At 37.3% G+C, this 24933-nt stretch overlaps 2 protein-coding genes and 1 long non-coding RNA gene across 11 annotated transcripts in view; 2 read left to right on the top strand and 1 right to left on the bottom strand.

The window, feature by feature from the left end:
• The first annotated feature begins 1112 nt into the window (after positions 1-1112).
• Positions 1113-5242, top strand: LOC133607396 (uncharacterized). Its single transcript, XR_009815410.1, has 5 exons — positions 1113-1397; positions 1498-1590; positions 1706-1769; positions 1843-1957; positions 5101-5242. It is a non-coding gene; the product is annotated as an uncharacterized lncRNA (long non-coding RNA).
• Positions 4765-24204, bottom strand: pigl (phosphatidylinositol glycan anchor biosynthesis, class L). The gene is made up of 7 exons (XM_061961967.2): positions 23930-24204; positions 21028-21127; positions 12757-12847; positions 9079-9146; positions 6777-6808; positions 5085-5218; positions 4765-4994 (listed from the first exon to the last, which is right to left on the bottom strand). The coding sequence occupies exons 1-7, from the start codon at positions 24186-24188 to the stop codon at positions 4866-4868; spliced, it is 813 nt and encodes a 270-aa protein (XP_061817951.2). The 5' UTR covers positions 24189-24204; the 3' UTR covers positions 4765-4865.
• Positions 24205-24737: 533 nt separating this feature from the next.
• Positions 24738-24933, top strand: part of ncor1 (nuclear receptor corepressor 1) — a 124351-nt gene continuing 124155 nt past the window's right edge. For all 9 annotated transcript variants that reach the window (XM_061961961.2, XM_061961966.2, XM_061961963.2 and 6 more), the window contains exon 1: positions 24738-24871. The gene's annotated coding sequence lies outside the window, so the exon portion shown is untranslated. The remainder of the gene's footprint in view (positions 24872-24933) is intronic.

Here is a 24933-nt window from a genome sequence, read left to right as displayed (position 1 = left end):
AGCCTCAGGCAGTATTAATATATTGAATTAAAATAGTGTAAAGCTGACTAAAGGTTGTTATTTCATGTCTAGAGGGCAATGTTGAAAAACTAATTCCTGAGGGTGTAAACTCTATATACGGTACTCTAAATCAGGGTTGTCCAAGCTGCTGTGGCCCGTAGCTCGTTTTCTTATTTGCCCACGGCACATTCTGCAGACTAAAGAAACACATCCTGGATTAAAACATTACAAAATTTAGGAAAAAATGTAACCGGCCCACATCCTTCCAAAAATGAGCGCTAAAAACCAAAATGTCCAACAACCTGTGCGTCTCACTGTACTGTATATGGTCTTTGTTGATTTCCCCGCGTCTTGTCATGATGAACATGTGTACAAATAATGTAAGTGTTTGAGTTTGCTTTAGCTCTCAAACAGGTTTTAATTGGGGTAATTATATAATACTAATATTTGTAAAAAAAAAAAAAAATAGAAACTCGGTAGTAAAAAAATGTAGAATGTACATTTGTTATTTGAATTTAAAAATATAATTTGGCCTTAAAAATTACCATGGTTTTTACTCCGAATTACTGTAAATGTAAATTATTTTCATGGTAAAATTCTGGTCACAGAGATTTTTTTGCTGTAAAATCTACAGTTGCTGTATTACTGGAACTGAAAAATGGTACCACTTTTATTTTTACAGTCTAATTCTGGCGACTCAGGGTTTGTTTGTTTTTTACCGTAAAATCACACGGAAGAAATTCAAATATCTCCACTCCAGGGGGTCAGATTAGATATGACATTAATTGGCTTTGTCACGTATGACACAAAGCTAAATTGTGTATTTTTTTCCAGAGAGTTCAACATGTATTGATTGCCTATTGGTTTTAAAGTCATTCACGTAAAAAATGTATCAATGAATTGAAAAAGTAGGGGTTTTCTATTTGTGCTGTTATGATGGAGCTCATTATGTACAGCATTTGGGTCATAACATTTCCTCCAGCAGCATGTCATATGACACCCAACCCGTGATGTGCCACGTCACACACAGACTGAGTTGTGTGTCAGGCTGAACCAGTTCACCCCTGCAGGCACGTGTTTGTGCGGGTCTGTTGTACTTTGCCCTGACCCTTGCCTGGAAATAATCAGTGCCTCTTCAATGTTCCAGGAAAAGGCCTGTTGCTAGCTTTGTGTTGTAAAAAGTTAATGAATTTTCATATGAAAATAGTTTTTTAAGGCTGTGGACAACAAAGACGTTGGAGGCTTTTACATTTCCGTGATCAGTTGCCGTGAATGAGGACATCTTACTTATGTAAATAGTATTTACTGTGACGAACTTTGAGGCGTTCCTGGTGGGACGTCTGAGCCCACGACACGTTTCGCAACATACTCCCTCAGACCTGTTTTTCTGAGGTTAGGTAAATAAAATCATGTTTATTTTGTAAACACTGTAGATGTAAGAAAAATACCAGAGCAATTAAGTAGGAAATAGTCATCTTTTCTTGTTTTCTCCTACAGAATGGATCTTGTGAAACATACCGGTGGCTGCCATTGTGGAGCTGTGAGGTTTGAAGTGTGGAGCTCTCCAGACCTCCATGTGTTCCATTGCAAGTATGGACATTCAGTACAGAATTAGGTTTATCAGTAGCATTTGTTAATTGGGAAAAAAAAGTATTATCCAAATATGTTTTTAAATTATTCTTGTTTTTCCTATCTTCAGCTGCAGTATTTGTACAAAGAAACAAAATCATCATTTCATTGTCCCCAAAGACAACTTTACACTTTTGCAGGTAGGAAACACAGCATCCAATTTTTTCATTTATAAGCATAATGTTTTCAGCATATCTCCCCTTCCCCCTCTAGGGTTTGGATCATCTGACCACATATACATTTAACACTCACAATGCGAAGCACACCTTCTGTAGAAACTGCGGGGTTCAGAGTTTCTACACGCCACGCTCCAACCCTGATGGATACGGTACGAGCAAAAGCTGCTGACACGCCACATGACTCACACGCTCTTCACATGCCGTGTCTATTTATTGTTTTTCCAAAATGATTTACTGTGCAGAGCAGGGGTGTCCAAAGAGCTTGCCAAGAGTTTCCCAATTTTCAGCCCGCAGCTTGCTTTTTTATTGTTCCTACAATAAAATAAATACATTATAAATAAGATATAATTTGCTTTGACAACTGTAACACTAAGCCACAATCTGGATGTTTTGGTAAGTTAACTTGGCATGCATTGACCTACATCGGATTTGTATTAGCATCTTAAAGGGGAACTGCAATGTTTTTGGGGAATTTTTATCCACAATCTTTATGTGAGACAACGCACATCTTTCTCTTTCTGTGCATTCTAAATTGCAAAAAAAAAGTGCTAGCAAGAGGCGGCTAACAATGCAGGTAATTTTAAGTAATCTATTTTGCCTATGAAGTCCTCTAAAACATCCAAAAACCGTCAACGTTATATTTAGGGCCTGATTTACTAAAGGTTTGCGTGTACTAAAACACGTGGAAACTTGATAGCGCTTGACAAACTGATCTACTAAACATGTTTTTATTTTTATTTATCCGTTTATTTGACAGGTACAGTACAATTAAACATTGCTACTCACAGGTAACCGATGTCAAAGTACATAAGACATATAGCCACAGGCTAATTTGCAATCCTTTTCCCTGGTTAGACTTTTTTTTTAAAGTTGCGAAAAGTGAAAAACACATACAAAGGTATTAAGACAAGTAAAAAAATAAAAACACATTGAAAATAATTGGCCCCATTTGTCCATACTACATCCAGTTCTAATGCTCGCACTTCTGATTTTCCTAAAGCCACTTTTTCAGTTTTGTGGAGAAAAGTGTGTGTAGGGGATTGCATCTCTTAAAAGGGTTACGATTTTTTTTTTCTACATATAAAACACTTCCTCGTGGCCTTTATAACATGTGATGGTGGTTCTTTGGTCAAAATTTTGCATAGATTTTGTTTTACAGATCGTTTTCAAGGCGCTGTCTGACCGTCTCTTCAGCATGCGCCGTTTTGTGGGCGGGTCTAATTAACGTGGTTCCACTTCGACATCGTCTTCTCGCCGCCATGTTGTTGTAATTTTAGCGCCTCGATTGCATGTCTGACAGATTAAGTTCGAACTATATGCTACTTTGTATTAGAAATGGCATGTACATGTACCGGCCTATCCCAGCTGCACTCGGGTGGTAGGCGGGGTACACCCTGGACAAGTCGCCACCTCATCGCAGGTACATGTCTAAAATACAAATATTAAAGATATTGTCTATTCAGCAATATCATTTTATAATTTATAGCTGTAAATGACTAATGGGGCTAATTAATAAACACATTCAATTGATACGTTTTGGTATCTGCTGGCATTCTTTTTTAATGAAGTTGGTTTGTTCATATAGAAGATATTAACATTATCAACATCTCTATTGCAATATGCATTTTCCTGCGCCTGGAACATTCCAGGGGATGTTCGCAGTTAGTGGCCAGCATCTTTCATTAGGGCACCTTCAACGCGCAAAAAGTGGATTCTATTGTAGATGGAAGACGGCATCAAAATACCCAGAAAAAACGGTACATGTCTGCTACAAAACGCCACAGGTATGAGCATGATAACATGGATGGGCAGTAAAGAACGTTATTTAAATATGGCGGTCTGCACCAGTTATCAATTGTACACACAGTCTTAGTAGATTCCACGCAACACGCTCACTAATAGTACACGCACATTTATAGCTTTCACACGTTGTTTAGCATGTGGTATTTTTATCTTAGTAGACCAGGCCTAATGTGTTTTACTATAGCTGGATCTGCTTAGCACTCAAATCCTAGAACTTGTCGCTCATCCACTGTATATCCTCTGAATCAGGCTCTAAAATATAATGTTCTGGATCAATATTTGTCACAAAGCTGTCATCGTTGGCTCTCATGAAGTCTGCCATAATTAGTAGTTGTTGTTTAAGGAAATAGTGAACGATGCAATGTACTCTGTGAAATAAATGTGTCCAGGTAAGAAGTTCCGGTAATGCTTAAAATGACCGAAATACTGTAAGTATTACATGATATTAAGAATGTGCCTGCTTCTACATTACATATATAACTACAGCATGTATATTAAATGTTGATGGAGGTTTTTTTGAGAGGTTTATAGGTGGTAAAGATGAATCCCATTCCCCATTCATTGTTAGCCACCTCTTGCTCGCAGATTTTTACGATTTAAAATGCACAGAAAAGCGAAAGATACAGGGATTGTAAATGATTGGGAAAATTTCCCCAAAAAGTGAAGTTCACCTTTGATGCACAAAATATATTAAAGTGGACCTCACCCCACATACTGTACCTCATTTTTTCTGAAAGTTTGGACACCCCTTTATAATGTGGTTAGACAACAGATCTAGATGGAAAAAACATAATTCAATAATAAAAAGTCATTGTTGCAGGTTTGCTAATATAGTAGCCGGTAGTTTTGTTCAAATTATTACATATTTGTTTTTGCTACCATCTTCTTCCCAGGTATTGCGCCACATTGTCTTGATCCAGGTACTGTGCAAAGCATCACAGTAGAAACATTTACAGGAGACAAATGGGAAGAAAGCATGGAAGTGCACAAAACCATCAGAGACATGTCCAAACCAAAAGAACTGAGAAATACTAAATAATTCCAGTGTTGTCTCAAATTCAGATGTTTTTATTCAGTACTAATCAAAGGTCAAACAGTGCAATGACAGTTTAATGACTGATAGTCATGAAGTTGTTCATGTGGCAAACCTGAGTGCATTTGTACATTTTATTACAAAGTTGACCTAAAAAAGGTTTATCAGATTTATGACTTATTAACAAGGTGTAAAGAAAAATGGATACATTAGAGCAACTTCTAATACATTTTGTGACACTTTGGTGCTTGTGGAATCATTTGGAATGTGTTGATGTACATGTATCTTGAGAAGGTGACGTACAGATAACGAAACCAGACGAGTTGAGTGCGATGACAAAGCATGGCAGCCTGTTAAAAAAAGTGATAGCTTAAAGATTAAAATAAATCATAAAGACAGCCAATAGCAATCAAACTCGGAGTGGTGTTGATTCGTCCTACTTTGCATTGGCTATAGCCATCCGAGCCATTCATACAGCAGAGGGAGGAGGGCAGCAGCCAGCTGAAAGGAAGTTCCAAGAAAGAAACATACTTCCGGAGCAGGCCAACAGTCACCAAGGAGAGAAAACAACAGTCTGGGGCAACAGGAAGAGACCGAGTTTGTAGTTAATGTTCACTACAGCTGCACATGATTATGAATATTGTAAGCCATTTATAACTGCATACTCTGGTTCCAGGAATGGAGGATAGTGCAGGGAAGACTTCAATGTCAAAAACTGATTCAACTGTCTAATATAGCATTTTTCTAACCACTTGATCCACAAATATTTTACTATTCCAATTAAATGACTTGCCGGTTGTATACGGTTCTACAAACATATTCAGTCTTTTTTGGGGACATGAAACAGGAGGCGATCTAAGCAAAATTAAAAAGTGAAAATTGCTTGTTTACAAATGTGCATTGTGTAAACACAAAACAATTGCCTATGTTTTTCTGAGAAAACATTGTGGGTGTCTCAAATGCTCTTGTATGTGAATGAAACCCCAAATAAAATGATTCAAAAACAAAAGTGAAATTTGCTTACATTATGGTAATTGTTTTTTGGTTTAAACGTACTAAACACTTTATATTAAGAGTATTACTTTTGCTCAAATCGCCCTCTGAGAAGGATGATAAAGCAGAGCTAAATCAATCCTACCTATCTACATGTCTCAACAATTATTTATAGTCTGTTCACCTGTCTTTTTAATAGGGAGAGAAAATAATAAACCGTAGGGTGGGTTACTTGTACTGTTGTACCTCTAGTCAGCGGTTATATATTACCTCGATCAAAGATGGTGGAAATGTTTGTTATAAGATACCGCAGTAGTAAACAGTAGGGATGCAACTGTACTTGCTATAATCCTGCACAGGACAAAAGAAAAATTGTGGCACTAATCGAGATAGGATGATATAAAAAAAATATTCGTGATCATTTTTTTGTCATCGCCCAGCTCTACCTTAAATTTCAGCTATTTAATCTTTTTTTGCCGGGTGAAAAGCACTTTGCAGGCCACTTAAGGCCTTTTCTGTGTGTTCAGATAACACAGACTTGCTATACAGCCAGTAAATAAGCTTAACAGTCAGATTGGGACTAATTGACTGGCAGGCCTCCAGGCACATGCGTGGCCAACGAGACAGGGCACGTGTCATTTATGTACTGTACAACCCTTGTGAGCTTAATTGATGATACTCCTGTTAATTACAGATGACTCACTTGGGTGTTTGTTTACCCTGTCAATAGGTACGTCATGCATGCACGTCAGTAACCGGTCATGCCTGCTTAGATGGTTTCTGTGCACACAGACAATAGACATTGTTGACCTTACTGCTAAGATATTTGGTATGTTTTCTTACGATAAGAAACTAAGAATAGTTAAAGGAATACAAACAAAATCAATACTTTCAAGCATGTTGTCAGTATTAAACATTATTACAAAACGTGATTTAAACTGGAAAAGAACGTGGCATCATTGCAGTAGATGGTGATTAGTGTGCACAAGAGGGCGCCATACATTAACGAAAAACGTATCAACTGTAAGACTGAACTGGGAAAAGTGATTGTGTATGTATTACTTTAATATTATATCAGTACAACTAGTGTTTTTTTGGAGTGGTCAGCAAATCATCCATGTAAAATAAAAAAATCATACCATTGGGTACTTGGTCAGTGTAAACAAGGTGCCTGTAGGAGGAAAAAAAGAGAAACATTTTATAAAAATCATCATGATCAACAACATGGGGCTGCTGTTGGCAACACGGACACAAACGACAACACAAATTCAATCAATGCCTTGAAAATAAGCTGTGCAGTGTTACAACTTTTAGTTTCATACAGGAATGTTATTTTAAGATTTCACATTTTATCAATGTGAGGCTGTGGCACAGTTAAGGTAAAGATCAGCAAGCAAGAATGTCACGAGACCTATCTGGTTGGAAGATAACAAGGTGATCTTTGCCAAGAAAACAGCAGCAGGCTAATGCAGCTTGTTTGGTAAGGCTTCACCACTTTGATCACACACAGCACCAGCATTTTGGAATAAAGATGAGGTGATAGACAAAGTGTAAAAATATACTAAATACATTTGTGGCAGAATAGTAGAACGTTATGTACATGTGTCACTTTTGCATCTCATTGCCCATAACTGTGGTGCTTTCAAAGACCCTTCATTAAAGATAGAAACAGAGGCGTTACTAGTTTTTAAAAAATATGGAAAGACTGAACTCCCAGAAGATGCACTAATAATATAATCTTAATAATAACATTGATTTATTATTATGATTTGTTTTATCCACTGATAATAATCCTATAATGGTAATTTGAGAAAAGGCAAACTTGTCAGATTTGTAATTATAATTAAGTATATATATATTGATTACTTAAATTCATGTTGTATTGTACTCATATCATTATACTTCTTTTTTTTTAACTAAAACCAAATTATTTAGTTGCCTGTCTTCCGTCCGAATGCAACTGCGTTATGTTTTCAGCCACTCCCGTGACCTAGAGAGGGACAAGCGGTAGAAAATGGATGGCTGGATGGTTTATCTAGATAGACAGTGGTACCTCAACCTAAGAGTGTTATGAGATAAGAGCTGTCTCTTGGCTAATTGTTGTGCTTTAAGTTGCAAGCAAACATTTAAGTTACAAGCATCTTCACCATTAATTGGTGTAGCAAATGTCACAGTGAATCACGTAAGATCCGACAAAAACATCTGGTCATACTCGCGAGCATTAGCTTATATAAGAAATTGGGTCTGAAGGATAGTGCTGAGAAGAAGTGACTGAATTAACGCTGATGGAGATACCGTAATAGTGCTGCACATTATTATAAAATTACTTCATAAAACTACTGTTGTCGTCGTTAGTACTACATTCTATTGTATTGTTTTATACAATATTTCTTAATTCAAAGATTGTTTGTCTTTTTAAAAGTTATAAAGTTGTGGTAAAAAAGCAGCAATTAAATTGATTACATTTTTTTCTCTCCAATGGGAGACATTGGTTTGAGATACAAGTGTTTTGAGTTAGGGGCTCCATCACAGAACTATTAAGCCCGTAAATTCAGGTATTACTGTATTCTAGAAGTGTTCATCCCATCTTTAAAAATTAAAAAACCTAATTAAGTGTTTTAAAAAGCTAGTTTCAATCAAATCCATGCAAAAAATGTGGTTTTAGTGCACGTAAACATACCGAGTGTGGGTGTATGGAGCGATGACGTCGGGTTTAGGGTGGGATGGGGGGCACTTAAGGAGTCTTGTGGATGGGGGCCTAGAATTTGGTCCTGCGTCCCTGTGCGTGTGTGTCGTTGTTGGTGACATTTTTCAGTGTCATCCAATTGCGGCCACAAATGGGCGAGCTTGTGATGGTGGGTTTCTTGTTTTCACAGAATGGAAAGCCCCTTCCCCAACATCCGCTCAGAGTTTCAATATCAGATCTTCAGTCGGTACAGGTTGCGTAGAACAAACGTAGAAATAACTAAGTAAGCCATCTAAAGAACATTAGTCTAAGGAGTTGGTTAAGTTTAGGACTAGGAAGAGGGGAAAGGCCATAGTTATAAAAGACAAAAGAAAAAGAAACAATAGCCTGCTTACTGAAATTATCTCTCATCATTTCCCCCCGTAACGACGTAAAATTACCAATACGGAAGGAGAAATCACAGTATATCATATCCTGTCAGCTTCGCAAAACTATACATGATTGGTTAATGAAACGCTATCCAGAAATGCCCAAATGTAACTTAGATATTGGGTTTCACAATGTAAAGCGCTTTGGGTCACTTGAGAAAAAACGCTATATAAATGTAATTCACTTCACATTAGACGTTCTTATGTCATGATGGAAACGTCCAGGCCGTAGCTGGACCCTGCTCACATTTTTGGAAAGATTTTTATGTACCGGTAACTAACTTTTTGTCAATGTGGATTAATTAAAGCTGTGAAATTTCAGTCTACCTGACAGCTTTATAGATGGATATGTGGTTGGCATGGCCACTCACTCCTCTTCCATCGAAGGTCAGCACCTGACAGAACAAAAGACTGCGGGTGAAAAGCCAGATTGGGGTGTTTAGTGAGAGAATTATTTTTCAAAATTAGTTGAGGTACTTGGCAGCCATCAACTGATACTTGATATACTTTTTCCAAGAACACGTTTCTAATAAAAAACAGACCTTGAGAGCAAAAAACAAATGGGGTCGCCTAAAAACCTTTCTACAAAGCATATTCCGATGTAACTATGCTTTAGCACTTCAAACAGCCATGTAAATGTAGACGAAATTCCACAATATTTGTTAAGAGGGCTGGGAAAAAAGCGTAATCATTCAGGGTTGTTTGTAATCTACATGTACACCAAAACTACATCTTACCGCACGGGTCTGAAACTCTTTAATTAGTATGAATATTTTACGCTATTTGTTAGATATACTTCATCATAGGGGGGATGGCGTGGCTCGAATTGTGGAGCGGCCGTGCCAACAACTTGAGGGTTCCAGGTTTGATCCCCGCTTCCGCAATCCAAGTCACTGCTGTTGTGTCCTTGGGGACCTGCTCTCAGTGCCACCCATCCATCCATCCATTTTCTACCGCTTATTCCCTTCGGGGTCGCGGGGGGCGCTGAAGCCTATCTCAGCTACAATCGGGCGGAAGGCGGGGTACACCCTGGACAAGTCTCCACCTCATCGCAGGGCCAACACTGATAGACAGACAACATTCACACTCACATTCACACACTACATGGTTTAAATGTAACTTAAAGATGTAGATAATGGGTTCCACTATGTAAGGCGCTTTGAGTCACAAGAGAAAAGCGCTATCCATACATCCATCCATTTTCTACCGCTTATTCCCTTCGAGGTCACGGGGGCGCTGGAGCCTATCTCAGCTACAATCGGGCGGAAGGCGGTGTACACCCTGGCTATATAAATATAATTCACTTTACTTCACACAGCGTCACTATTAAAAGCTGCTAACATTATTCTCGTGGCAGAGTGAGATCTCCTTTTCGCAGTGGCTACATATTATATTTGTGCCGCCATGGTATTTGTCACTACTCCATTGATACCAGAAGTCACGATCGGTCCACGCAGGCGCGAAGACTACGTCACTTCCTGGACTTGCATATTTTTACGATGGAGCCTTGCGACATAATTTTCTTTGATATTTGAATGTATAATTAATGTTTCCTATAAAAAAATACCTTACTTATGAGTAAAAGGGAACACGAATATAAACATAAACTAGGGGTAGATTTAAAAAAATCAGGGAGTATTATTGCCACAGTTTCAACCACTTTTACTCTTCTGTCAGTGCAATGAATAATACACGGGGGCACCACTGACTCATCGTTAAAGGTTGGTTTGATATACTTTGAATTTCTTTTGTAAAATGTTGATTTTTTTTATTTTTAACAAATCACTTACTGTAACTTGAATCTATATCTGCGGCCTAACAAAAATAAGACTTATAAATAATCAGTATTTTTGAATCGATGTATTAGATGAAAATAAAGTAGTAGGAAAAAGACTGATTTCTTTGCCATTTAATGCTGCTGAGCACATCGTTCAGGTTTCTGTACGGTTTCAAAAATAAATACCCTGTTCTTAAGCAACGTTTGTTTTGTATGTAATCTTTTTATATGATATTGTTACTCAAATAAAGATTACAATAAAGAAAACCATGATAACAGTGACGGCGTGCACGAAAATAACTGCCGTAAAAAAGTTGACGGAAATGACAGTCTTCACGCATGCGTAGAACGATTGTGTCTTTCGGTACCAATTGTGCAATGACAGTATCTGTTGTTGCTCTCAGTCAGGTACAAGAAGAGGGCCAAACTACTTGCAGACATACAGAGACCGTAAGAATTGAGATAAATAATTGGATTACGCCATTAAAAAAACATTTTGCTAAATATGACTGTATTAAATTAATCACAATTAACACGATAATTTGATAACCCAAGTCAAAATATACATTTTTTATTTTCAATTTAAGATATAAAATTACCTTTGGTCTACCATAGCTCAGGGTCACTACAGCTGTGTAGAAGTAGTTAAAACATTTTGTCACATGATTACAACATACTTGTGAAGTAAATACTTTGTGTGCAGTATATACAGTATAAATCTACCAACGATAGAGCTTTTAATACAATCGTTATATCGTGATAATGGATGTTGATGACATATTCTAGCTGTGTCCCGCAAATTTGACAGTGACAATCGAACAAAGGTGAACAAAGCAATTTTGCATTCTAGCTAGCGGCTAGGTCAGTAATCCTCGCTTCAATGGCAGTAAATAAACTATGTTTCTTATACAAAAATAGTAAACATGCTACACTTTATGCGAACCGCTAACCGGGAAGTAGAACTCTTAAATGTAAACAAATGGAGCCTTTGTAACCCATTTCTATTATAATTCATATAACAAATAATATATTGCGATTTATATAATTATCGCATGTGGCTGCGATATATATCGCAATATAGGCTCAACCCGACTCTTCCTACAGCTGCCCCATCTAAATTGGGTTTGAGACCTCTGTCTACCAAAAATGTTAAGTGCCCTAAAAGTGGTTGGAATTGGAAGTAAAAATAAATACATCTGGAAAATATGAATCGATAGCCAAACGAAAAAACATAGCAGAAGAACAGCTGCATCAGTATTAACTGTGACGAAAAGTCATGGAAAAAAGCAGAAGCGTTATAATAGAACCAATTAAACCATTAAACCTGAAATGAAACTCACTCTGACATAGTAAAGAGTCTTGCTGCTCAGTAAAATATGGACAATACAAATGATTAAATATTAATTACATACATTAGAATAGCATGAATATAACCCGTCTGTAACTATTCTTCTAATGCTGGCCGCTGACAGGAGACATGTAATACTTACTAATTCCAGTCACTAGGTGCCAGTATGACTTTGCTGCACTTCACTGTCCACTCTCAGGCAAGCATCATCATTTTAATTTACATAAATTATATGTGTATTAACTTGTGTTTATACAGAGTTTAACTTCTTTACACTTGAATGACATTTGAGTTAAGTAGGCTTGACATAATTTTATATGGAGAAATTTGAGATCATTGGAAATGAGAACAACTTGGAAGTCAATCGATGGATTGTGTTTGGAGGAGATGGTGTGTTTATCTGTCCTATCTGATAATTAAAAAGACCCTCATTAGCAGGATAGTGTAAATAAACTACTGTCCATTCATCGATAATACTGCTTTTGTGTATTTATTTTGTATCGCTGCACTCACTATTGGTACCTCTTTTTGTAAACAACTACTTGATTTTCATTTTACATTCCCATTAGCCAATGGCACGGAACTGCACCAGGGTTGATATGAATCTTTCTGTAAACACACAAATTAAATCTAAAAACGCCCCCTCTAAAACCTCAGGGAGGCTCTAAGTACAGTCATGCTTGAGCAGAAATAATAGGTGGCTTGCAGGATTTTTATAGAAACCACAAGTGCAAAGTAAGATGCTGCATGGCAAGGGTGACACACACACAGCCAAAACATAGGCTTAAGAAAATAACATATAGATTTATTTGGCTGAACAGAAAGTATGTGTTATCACACAGAAAAGTCAGAGAGAAAAGGAGACCAGAAGTGTGCATACCATGTTGACAGAGTGAGCTTCCAAGTGTTTCGCAATTATAGAGGCAGCCAAGGAGATGCTCCATTCGACTTTGGGATCGTCTGGAAGTTTCCTGGAAGGCAAAGAAGTGCACTCTGGTATCACTCGGTTGCAGCAACGTTTTACTGCATGCGGTACATCATGTCTGGATTGTAACCGCACAGAAAGGATACAGAGAAACATATGAAAAGACAAAAAAATGGGTTGCATCCTGATCAAAGATGGCAGTTAAAAAGCTAAAAACATAATTCATTGATAAAAAACTGTCTAAAAAAATAGGAATCAACACATCGTTCTGGGAGCTGTTCTGTGTCAATTTAAGATGCTGATGTGGCTTTTCTAGTTATAACTGTTCTTAACTGCTGGAAAGTTTAACGGTTTCATTCCTTTATGTTTTCAACAAAAAACTATTTACTTTGCCTTAGTTGGTTGCCTTTTTTCCCTCAGTACAACCTCACGAGTGATTGTACTGTCATTTTTATTATTATTAACAAACTAGCTACAGCAGGGCTATTCAACTGGCGGTCTGGGGGCCAAATGCAGCCCAGGAATGACAACAAACCAGCCCCCAAGTTCAGTTCAAAACTTGGGAGACAAACATTTTTGTGGCAAATTCCTAAAAACACTAGCATGCTCCTGGAACTTGGGCCATTGTAAGCACATTGGCAAATATTTGCACTGACATTTTAACCTTGCATAAACCACTGGGGTCCAAACTTGTGATTTACATAACCAAGGAATTCCTCAAGGCACCCCTTTAAGTCCTCTCTTTTTTTTGGCAGTTACAATTTTCATAATGTGATTTATGTAACACAGGTGTTGCTGTAGTTTGTTTACTTCAGATGCAGTAGTGGTTTGTTCAACTTCTTTTGTAGTTATACTAGTAGTGTTTCTCAAGGTTCCATTTTAGGCGCTCTCTTTTTCATCATCTGAGCTATTCAACTGGTGGCCCATGAGTTTAGTTAAAAAACAGCTGCTTCCTAAAAACACTAGAGTGCTGTCATTGAGATAATTTTTGACAAGCTTTTTTGCAGAATTACAGAGCACTCTTGTAACTGACTATATAACACACCCCAAAATCAAATGTCTACTAAAGGACACTGGTTCTAGGAAATATACACATTTCAAATTCCGGCCCCCCCAGTCCTTAGCTATCTGCAAATGTGGCCCCCATGACAAACTAGTTGAATATCCCTGGCATACAGTAAAATCTGAATAGGGAAAATGTAAGATTGTTCTTATACCGGTACTGTAAAATTGTGTGTAATGAACCCTTGCTATAACGAATGCAAATATAAAAGGTATACATAAAAAACAAATGCACAGATTTTACAGAAACAGTAGGATCAGACAGTTATAATTTACTAACTGTTTACACAACAAATAATGTGTGCCATTAAAATAAATATAACATCATTGAAGTGTCAGCCTTGTGTAGGAATCGCAAAGGTGTGTTGTTGGACACTTGATGGAAGTGTTGGCTTACTTTGTCCTTTGTCCCCTTTTGCAGCCAAACAGCCTCTTTGATTGATTGAACACAAGCTTTTTCTAAGGAAGTTGGTGTCATGTTTTATCGCCTGATTTACGTTTGCTTACAAAGCGCGTGCTTTCTTGCACAATGAAAAGTGACCATGAAAACACAGTGAATATTATTGATCATAACTCTGGTTTTACTCGACCAAATTACACCATTTAAAGACGCCTATACAGTGTGTAGTCTACAATTTGGAATGGATGCAAGGAAATATGAAGCGTCTTTGTTAATGCATTGCCACGCAGTGCCTGTGGATTTCAGAAGGCACATTGAATATCCCCATATATTGTATGCACTTAACATACAGTAGTACCTTAACTCACAAGCTTCATTTGTTATGTTACGGAGCGCTTAACTCAGAACACTTGTTTCTCTAATCAGCGTCTCCCATTGAAATGAATTCAAGTTTATGGGTGCTTGGTGCCCCTAAATAGCATAATTTTAACACAGAAGACACTTTGTCAAATGAAAAACAAACTTTTAGATAATACTGTATAAAAACAATACAATAAATTGTACTACTAACAAGTGCAGATTTTTTGAAGTAATAATAGAGTGGACTTCAACGGTATCTCTTTCTAGCTGCTTCTCCGTCAAACATACTATCAGCAGATTTTTCATATTTTCATGGATAAATGTCTGCCGTTTAGATAATAGTTTAACGTCTTTGGTTGGTGTTAAGACTCATTCTGCTTCAGTATGGAGCGGACTAGCAGTGATAAGCTCGGTCATGTTTTTGATGATTTTCTTCAATTCAATGAATATCATCCGCTTCTCCTTCTAGCGAGTAGGACCAGATATTTTGAGAAGGATCTTACGGGGTTAACTGTGACATTTTCCAAACCAACTTAATTTATAACAATTAGTCGAGAGACAGTTCTTATCTCAAAACATTCTTAAGTTGGGGTACCACTGTACTAGTAATTGTTATCTCCTGAAACAATAATCAACAGTGCATTTCATAGCCGGTTCACCAAAATCTGAGTTATGTTGACATAACAAACGACACTCACTGAGTTATTTTGTATTGGGACAAAGGAGGCTTAAACGACAGCACATGCATGCACATCGAGATATTATAGTGTATGTATTTGCATGAAGAAGTGGGGGTAGCTACAGGGCCATGTCCTCTGTCCTCTGCCATTACCCTTCCTTTTGTGGCCAACAATGAGTCAGGACAGTTTAGCTAGCAGAGGGAAGTGATGGATTAGGTCACAAATCTCTTGGCTTCCAGTGAGGGGTCAGGCTATGGTGGAAAAGGTGGTTTGCAGGGGTTGCAATGTCAATAAGGGGGAAGGGCCGCAATTCCCCGATAGTTGATGGGAATCCACTACTGTGGACTGCAACGGAATTAAATGCATTTAGTCCATTCAAAACAAAGCATATTAACAAATCATTTTAATTTTGGGTTTGTTGCTTACATATTGGCCAACCGGCACATCTTTGCCAATGACAATGTCAAAAAAATGTGTTTCTGTGTTTTCCCCTGTTAAATGAATTTGGCTGAACATTTTATAGTTTCTTTCCTGGACTGGGATACACCTCCTTCAAGTTCTGGGAAAACTGGCCCTTACATGTTTTCTTTGTTTTGTTTTTGTGCCTTATATTTTCAGTATTAGATTTATGTAGATTTGCTTTGAGATTTTGCTTCAGAGTGAGAAGGATGCTGGGAATGAACAAAAAAAGAAGACTTAAAGACCTTTTCTCAAGCAAGTATCGGATTCACCATGGCAACACGGTACAACGTCCTAAAATAACCTGTACATCCAACACATGTAGCCGTGCATGTGGATGTCTAATTGCTTGCAGGCTTTTGTGAGCAGTGGTTGAACTCCAGCCCAGTAAGGGGATTCTGTGTGTGTATGTCTGTCAGATAGGGATTGTTTAGTCTGGTCACATGGACCATGGGCCTGTGAAAGTGCAAACACAGACTAAACTGTAAGTCACGGCTATCCTAACCGAGGCTCCGGGCCATTTTTGACCGGCAATTAGTTTTTTTTAATTGGCACCGGACATAATCTAAAAATAAAATTCATTATTAATGAGATATATTATTATAAAATATCACATTAGATTTTTTATTAATAACACAAAGCCAATATGTTTGATGTTTTCTTTAGCATATATATTGTTCTACAGCAGTGATTCTCAAACTTTTTTCACCAAGTACCAACTCGGAAAAAAACTTGGCTCTCCAAGTGCCACCATATGGCCAACATTAAAATACAGCAGCGTAGTAGGCCTAAGTATTCTTTAATAACAAGGCAGCGCCTATTTAACAAGTTTTGATATTTTTGGCCACTGTTACATTACACACAATTTGAACAGTGACACTGTTTGAATATAGAAAAATACAACACTGCACTTAAATAACGAATTACATTAACTTACAATATTTATTTGATTCTTTCTTGTACCACTAGATTGAGCCCATGTACCACCAGTACCACAGTTTGAGAATCACTGACCTACAGTAGAAGTATGGGAGATTTGGTATGTAAATGATAGTAGAACCATTTCAAAACGTGTTACAAAGGCTACTAATTTGCGTTATTTCCGGTTGTATAATTTTGTTAAAACTATTAATCTACTTGCTAATTTAATGTTAATATCTAGTACGAATGCAGCTGAGATAGGCTCCAGCACCCCCCGCGACCCTGAATGGGACAAGCGGTAGAAAATGGATGGATGGATGGATCTAGTATGGCTGGACAATGAATCAAATTTTGATTATGGATTATTAAGATCAGGAAAATATAATAATCGAGAAAAAACCAAAAAATTATTTATTGGCCATGCAACGTGCATGCAAATTCCAGAGGGGATGAGTAGAGAATGAGTGAAAAAACATCATGTCTATTAGAAGTGTGGGTCCCACCCTGGTTGCTACTTTTTATTTGAACCAGTGCTAGTATGAATAATCAATAATAACTACACTCGACAAAACAAAGTAAGGGATAATTTTTGCGTTCACGTATACCCGCAGGCAGAACTGGCCAATAAAACGGAATGCGCTGTTGACCGCAGAATATCACTGAAATTGACATAAATGTGACTGAAATGCTGTCACTGTGAAAAGAAGGAACATTTGTCAGGGAAAATAATATCTTTGGGACGCTCATTCATCCCGGAAACACTCGACCGCCCTGCCCTGAACTAAACAAAGTCGAGATGGCCACTTGAAACAGCGACTAAACTACGAATATAAAGCTAACAAGAACAATCCATACACCGACAACACATCTCATCTGCTTGTGTAATGAACATCATCATCAATGTACAAACAGGACAGCAGTTGCAATTTGAGAGGCTCGCTCTCTTTTTTTTACAGCCTGAAGTCCTCAAGTTGAGAACATCATTATAGCACTCATCCCCCCTCCACAATAATTTGCGGGACACAGCTAAAATGTGTGATCAACATGCATTAATTATCACGATTTACCAATAGTACTACAAGCTCTTTTGTAAATAAAAATTTATTGAAAAAACATGATTGATAGCCGCACTTTGGTAAACTCACGGACAGACTTGCGCTAGCTTAAAATGGGTCATATTATGATTTTAATTTTTCTACATTTAAAGTACCAATAGAATGGAAAAACATGATAACTTTATATGCTTGATTGTGTTTTATTGTATCCATTAAACCAGTGGTACCCAACCACGGCCCGGTACCGGTCCGTGGATCGATTGGTAAAAAATTTGTTTTTAATAAATCAACATAAAAAACACAAGATACACTTACAATTAGTGCACTAACCCAAAAAACTCATTCACACTCATTCGCACAAAAAGGTTGCTTCTTTCGGTTATTAATATTTCTGGTTCCTACATTATATATCAATATAGATCAATACAGTCTGCAGGGATACAGTCCGTAAGCACACATGATTGTATTTTTTTATGACAAAAAAATAAAAAAAATACCAAACCCCCCACCCCCCCGGTCCGTGGGACAAATTTTCAAGCGTTGACTGGTCCGCAGTTACAAAAAGGTTGGGACCACTGCATTAAACCATATCCAATTGTATTTCCATCCTGGAAAGTATGCGAAAATTCCGTCTAAACATCACAAAATGCCACAGTTTCAAACGACTGTTTTAAATATTTCGCTCCAAATGTCTTGGGCAATTTCAGTACATTCGAGGTCGGATGACGTCACGACGGTAACGCTTCAGCAAGCTGATTAAATCAGCGCATCAGTCATACTGGAAATATTCAAAAATTAGAAAGAGTGCTGGCTATCAATCACAATCTCTATGTTAGACATAAACACATATGTTTTTCTTTTTTTATGCATTCTACATTGTTAATAAATAGTCCGCTAACAATTGAGTCAATGGGGGCTCTCTATTCTGCCCACAAAACCCTCTAAATAACCATCCAAAACTCGTAAACAATACTTTATTTACATATTGTGACCTGAACATTAACCAAATATTAGCGATATTGTTATTTTAAGCGCTTACGCAGAAAAACTATTTTTTAGCAGCGCAGTGATACTAGAGAGGTACTTTAACTAGCTTGTGCTGCAGCATTAAGCCAGCCGATGTCTTGGTTCTGCTGCTGCTGCTGCATCGCGTCTCGGTTTGTCAAAGTTATTCTAGATTATAAATCATGCCTCTCATTTGGATCTGGTCACTTAATTGGATAATTATTTGTTGCCAGAAGTCAGTGACTAAAGCTCTTAATTTTAAAGTCACACAACAAAATCTTGGTTTAGTCTGATGAGCGATGACACAGTTAGATTTGTGAGCGATGACAGTTAGATTTGTGCAGCGAGCAGTTTTAATCAATGGCCGGGAGCAGACCAAGGTAAGGTCAAGTCAGCCCGAGTGGAGAGGCAACAGAGCGTGTTCCCATCGAGCTTGATTACAATGGCCCCAAAATGCACCGGGGCCCCAGATTCTGTCAACACAGCTGTCCTATTCAACAGCAATCATGGGGAAATCCTTTTTTTTTTTTTAAAACAGGACACCTGTCGTCTGACATTTTATCTTCTTACAGCTCCAAGCTACAGTTATGAGAGAGATGTCGCCACTAAATACAGTATACCAGTACTGTACTTCCAAACCTCACAGGAGTCGACTTGATGTGAAAGTTAAATAAAGCTTGACTTCTTTAAATACATGAATCAATCAATGTCACATATATTAATATTGACAGACTGCGATGAGATGGCGACTTGTCCAGGGTGTACCCCGCCTTCCGCCCGAGTGAAACTGGGATAGGCTCTAGCACCCCCTGCAACCCCGAAAGGGACAAGCAGTAGAAAATGAATGGATGGATGTCTCACAAGATGTTTCCTTCATATGTGCTCACTGCCTAACTTTGTGTTGTTGAATAAAAATAGAGTGGCAAACTCCGACTCGTGTGCTTGCTGGCAAATTTCACTTCAAAATAAACCCTAACGGTACATCAAATAAAACTGCTACCAAGTTTTGAACAAATAAATTACTTATATTTAAGAAAACCTTCTTGTATGACATTTCAAAAATTGCATTTGTTTCCAAATATAAGGGTATTTTTTAATTAAACTAAAAGCATACAAGTGAGTTATAACTTGTGATTAATCATGATTAACCCAAATTCAAAAGTTAGATTAATCTGCTTTAAAAAAAAAGAGATTTGACGGCACTAATTTTTTTACAACATGAAATTAAAATATATTACCATTGTATTACTTATCTTTTATAAACTACTTTTCTTGTTTTATGCTTATTTTTAACATCTTTATTTCTTCCTTTGCCTTAACTATGCATAAGTTAATAGTGTCACTGATCTAACTCCCATTTCCTTATTGCAATTTAATTTAAATACATTGTAATACCTTCTTTCTTTTTGCACATTGCATGATAAAAATTGTATTGACAAAAAAGTAAGCAAACAACATTTTGTAAGTGTCAACATGTGAAACATTTTGTGTAAATTAATTATCAATAATAGCCACGGAGAGGGGGTAGGATTAAATAAGATCAGCTTCTTCCTACTCTTGTTTGGACATGGTGAATTGTGCAAATCTAACACCATGATGTTCTTTACTGTTACTTCTTTACTGTTACTTGTCGGAAACGAATATATTATACCAACATTTGACTACATGCATTTAAATACATTCTTACAGGCAGAGATACTCTCACATGCACACAAACACACAAAGACAAACATTGTGGAATGACCTACATTAGCAGTACTCGGAGATTTGCCAAAATATAGCCCACAGTTGGCAAGTAGACAGTGCTGGAGGGGGTAGGGGGTTGACGAGAAGTAGGAAAGCAATGAGAGATTGAGAGTAGTCAAAAGTGAGCAGGGTTGTATTTCGCAGTGCTGATTAGATGTGTCTTCAAACACCAGAACACACAAGAGGAAAATGGGCTATACTCCAAGTGCAGACAGTTCGGAGATCGAAGTTCATCTACACTTGCACAGACGTTCGCAAATAAATCTATAGTCATATTTAGGCAGCCTAAAGGTTCTTTGAAAAACATTGGCAATGGAAGCTGCAGCTCACCAGAAACATAAAAACATGTTTTTCACAATATCAAGCATGCACTTATGTTGAATGAGAGTGATGGAAGGAATATTTAATATGCAATTTTGGCACAATTTTCGATAAATTATACTGAATGAAATTCAACTCACAACAGTTTACTTTTATACAAATTAGTGCGTTCAAAAAGTAGATTTATTTCTATAATGACAGTGGGAAAGCTGCTTACTTGTGGTTTATGATGGTGATTCTGGAGGATGGTATGCCCAGTTTAGCACAGCTGTCGTAAAGTTCTTGTTTACGTTGAGCACCTTGATGGTAGTAGTCTCCTGTAAACAAATAGGTGGACACATAAGCCTGCAGGCACATTGGAATATTAAAACTGAATACAATTAAAAGCTTCTGTGAATAATTACTATGGCCTACGATCCAGATCCAGCCCCCCAGCGTCCACAATCTGGCTTGCAGGACTTCCCAGGTTAAAAAAAAGAAGCTTTTTTTTTTTTCAATCTGTCCAGCCCCTCAGGCAAATCATATTGTTCATTTACCGGTATATATATATGCTTATATCTGCTATACAGATTTACTTTACAATAAATCAACAAAAATGTTGTTGATTTACTTCTATGTTTTCCTTCTAAGTTTTCTTGCAAAATGTCACGTTAAACTTGGGAATTACTTTTTCCATCAATGAAAGCAATCCGTCCAGGTCCTGAGGCAGCAAAGCAGCCCCAAACCATGATGCCACCTCCACCATATTTCACAGTTAGGATGAGGTTTTGATGTTGGTGTGCTGAGCCTTTTTTCCTCGACACATAGCGTTGTGTGTTCCTTCCAAAACAACTAATTTCACCTGTCCACAGAATTATTTGCCAGTAGTGCTGTGGAACATCCAGGTGCTCTTTTGCAAACTTCAAACACGCAGCAATGTTTTTTTTGGACAGCAGTGGCTTCCTCCTTGGTGTCCTCCCATGAACTCCATTCTTGTTCAATGTTTTACCTATTGTAGATTTGTCAACAATAATGTCAGCATGTGCCAGAGATTTATGTAAGTCTTTAGCTGACACTCTAGGATTCCTCTTTACCTCACTGAGCATTCTGTGCTGTGCTCTCAGTCATTTTTACAGGTCGACCACACCTAGGGAGATTAGCCCCAGAGCTGAACTTTCTCCATTTTTAGACAGTCTGTCTTACTGTAGATACATGGACATCAAGGCTTTTAGAGATACTTTTGTAACCCTTTCCAGCTTTATGCAAGTTAACAATTCTTGATTGTAGATCTTCTGTGAACTCTTTTGTGCGAGGCATGGTTCACATCAGGCAATGTTTCTTGAGAACAGCACACTTATCACAGGTGTGTGTTTTTATAGGGCAGGGCAGTTTTAACCAACACATATGATCTCGTCACATTGATAAGACTCAATGTTGTCTGAGTCCTGACTCCAATCAGTTGTTGGAGAAGTCATTAGCCTAAGGGTTCACATACTTTTCCCCACCCTGCACTGTGAATGTTTACATGTTGTGTTCAATAAAAAGAAGAACACCTATAATTTTTAGTGCGGTATTAGTTTAAGCAGACTGTGTTTGTCTATCCAAGTAATCCCAAAGGGTTCACATACTTTTTCTTGCAACTGTGTGTGCATATATATATATATATATATATATATATATATATATATATATATATATATATATATATATATATATATATATATATTTACACACACACACATACACACATATTATATATATAAATATACACATTATATATATATATATATATATATATATTATATATATATATATACACATATAAATATACAAATTTTATATACATGTATAAATATACACATATTATATATGGCTCTCAATTTTCCACTCGATCTACGTCCCTATCCTCACTTATATACAAGATCACGAGAACAAACGGCTGAAATGAGTTTCGTCTGTCGAGTGGCGGAGCTCTCCCTTAGATAGGGTGAGAAGCTCTGTCATTCGGGGGGAGCTCAAAGTAAAGCCACTGCTCCTCCACATCGAGAGGAGCCAGACAAAGAGAATGCCCCCAAGCGCCTCCCTTGGAAGGTGTTTAGCGCACGTCCAACCAGTAGAAGGCCACGGAAAAGACCCAGGACATGTTGGAGAGACTATGTCTCCCAGCTGGCCTGGGTACACCTTGGGATCCCCCGGGAAGAGCTGGATGAAGTGGCTGGAGAGAGGGAAGTCTGGGCTTCTCTGCTTAGGCTTTGGCACCCGCGATTCGACCTCGGATAAGCGGAAGGAGATGAATGGGTATATATAGATTAAATTACACTTATTTCAATGGGAGACGTTGATTTGAGATAAAAGTGTTTTGAGTTAAGAGCTCTGTCACAGAACCAATTAAACTTGTAAATTGAGGTACTACTGTACTGTCAATGTTGTTGTTAGTAATGTTCTGAAGTATTTGACCATGACTTTTAAAAATATATATTTAGCCTATAGAGTTTACAGCACCACAGTGGGTATAAAATAAGTCAATCAACAAATTAATCAACATTAATATGTTTCACAAAAATATGGCATTTACTGTTTAGGAATTAAAGCTACTTAGTGGTATGTTAACTTGTTTCCACCTCCACTTTTTTCCTGTCAGGGGTCTAAACGATGTAATTATTTGTTTGTTGAGTTTATTCTATTCAGACTGTTTTTTTTTAAATAATTTATATTTTACCTTGACAGCCCAAGGAAGACAGCATATGACAGTCAAAACATGTCAAACTACATGTATTATAATTTATACCTCGAACTTGTCTGAATAGAATACACAAGAATACATTTATTAATCTACTCGATTAACACAATTAGACAATCAGACGTATTTGTGACGACAACTGGTTAGACACTTTAAAAGGAGCATTAATCAAACTTTAAACAACGAAACTGAACAGTTCAACGTACAACACATTTTTTATATGAACGATGACAATTGTACTTCCCAATAAACAAACAAGGCTCTCATTCTAAACGTGGTGGTTGTATTAGGTCGAACTCAAGCGAGCTATTGTTAACGAGCACAATCTCAAACACCAGCATACGACAATATTCACTTAGTAATCGGTTGTTCCATAAAAGAGACACACATTCATATTTACCTTGAGATAAACACATCAAGTGGACGTTGACTTTAAACTCGACAAGTCGTATGATCGTTGGTCCAAAAAACATGCATTCGTCATCTGGGTGTGCAGTTACAATTAGAGCTTTAATGTCACCTCCGTTTCTTTCCCGGGACTGTACAACATTCATAACATGTTCGAACGGCTCTTTTAAAGACCACCGATATCGATAATAAATACATTTCAAGCAAACCACATATGCGACAATGGCAGCGAGAATCAGCCACTCGCTCATTATTTTTCACCGGACTCATAAGGAAACCGTGTGAAGACAAGTAACCATACAAATAGTTCCGCATATAAAACAAACGTAGTTATGCGCAAACTACTTATGGAACAGTTCAATTTATGCAGAACCTTTTTTGTCAAAAATTATTGCTATTAAGAAATTTGCCCACCAAATTTTCTGAGATAATACAGTGATGTAAACATTGTAAGAAAAATGAGGATGATTCTTAGGGATCTACGATTTTAATAATTAGGAAAATAACTGTGTAATGAAGTGAAAATATACATTATATTATACTTCTATATTGATGTTAGGACAAACACAATTTAAAAACAATACCGTGTTTGAGGGGAAGATTTACCGAGCACACATAACTGTCCTTGCAGGTACATAAGTATCCACTAATAGATATTATTCAGTTTCTTACAAAAAAAATGTTTTATTAAATAATGTATCACAATATATTATTAAAAACTATTTATTGGTGCGTGTATGTTAAGTTATACCAAAATTGTGGATTTAACTAAAGGAGGACAGTTTACCTTTAAGGACATGGACTGACAAATGCGGCGCAGCCTTTAGTCAACCCAGTCGTCCACAGCTTGTTACCCGCGGATTTCCACCAAACCATTGCTCACATTTCTGCTTAGAGATACCCATCTCTATTCCGTAGTATCTCTAAATATGAGGTGAGTGCTAATCCAACAAAATACACGCGTTGCGCTATGCTATACAAGTGATCTAATGTACC

Source organism: Nerophis lumbriciformis, linkage group LG09, assembly GCF_033978685.3.
Source record: "Nerophis lumbriciformis linkage group LG09, RoL_Nlum_v2.1, whole genome shotgun sequence".
NCBI lineage: Eukaryota > Metazoa > Chordata > Actinopteri > Syngnathiformes > Syngnathidae > Nerophis > Nerophis lumbriciformis.
Note: the sequence above shows the minus strand (reverse complement) of the source record. Positions and strands in the feature narration are given on the sequence as shown.

Excerpts from the sequence above, each read along its gene's own strand:
- pigl (XM_061961967.2), bottom strand. The coding sequence starts at position 24,188 with ATGAGCGAGTGGCTGATTCTCGCTGCCATTGTCGCATATGTGGTTTGC. Across the intron at positions 6,809-9,078 it reads TCCATCTATAAAGCTGTCAG|GCACCTTGTTTACACTGACC; the intron begins GTAGACTGAAAT and ends TTCCTCCTACAG. Across the intron at positions 4,995-5,084 it reads ATGGCTATAGCCAATGCAAA|GCTGCCATGCTTTGTCATCG; the intron begins GTAGGACGAATC and ends TTTTTTTAACAG.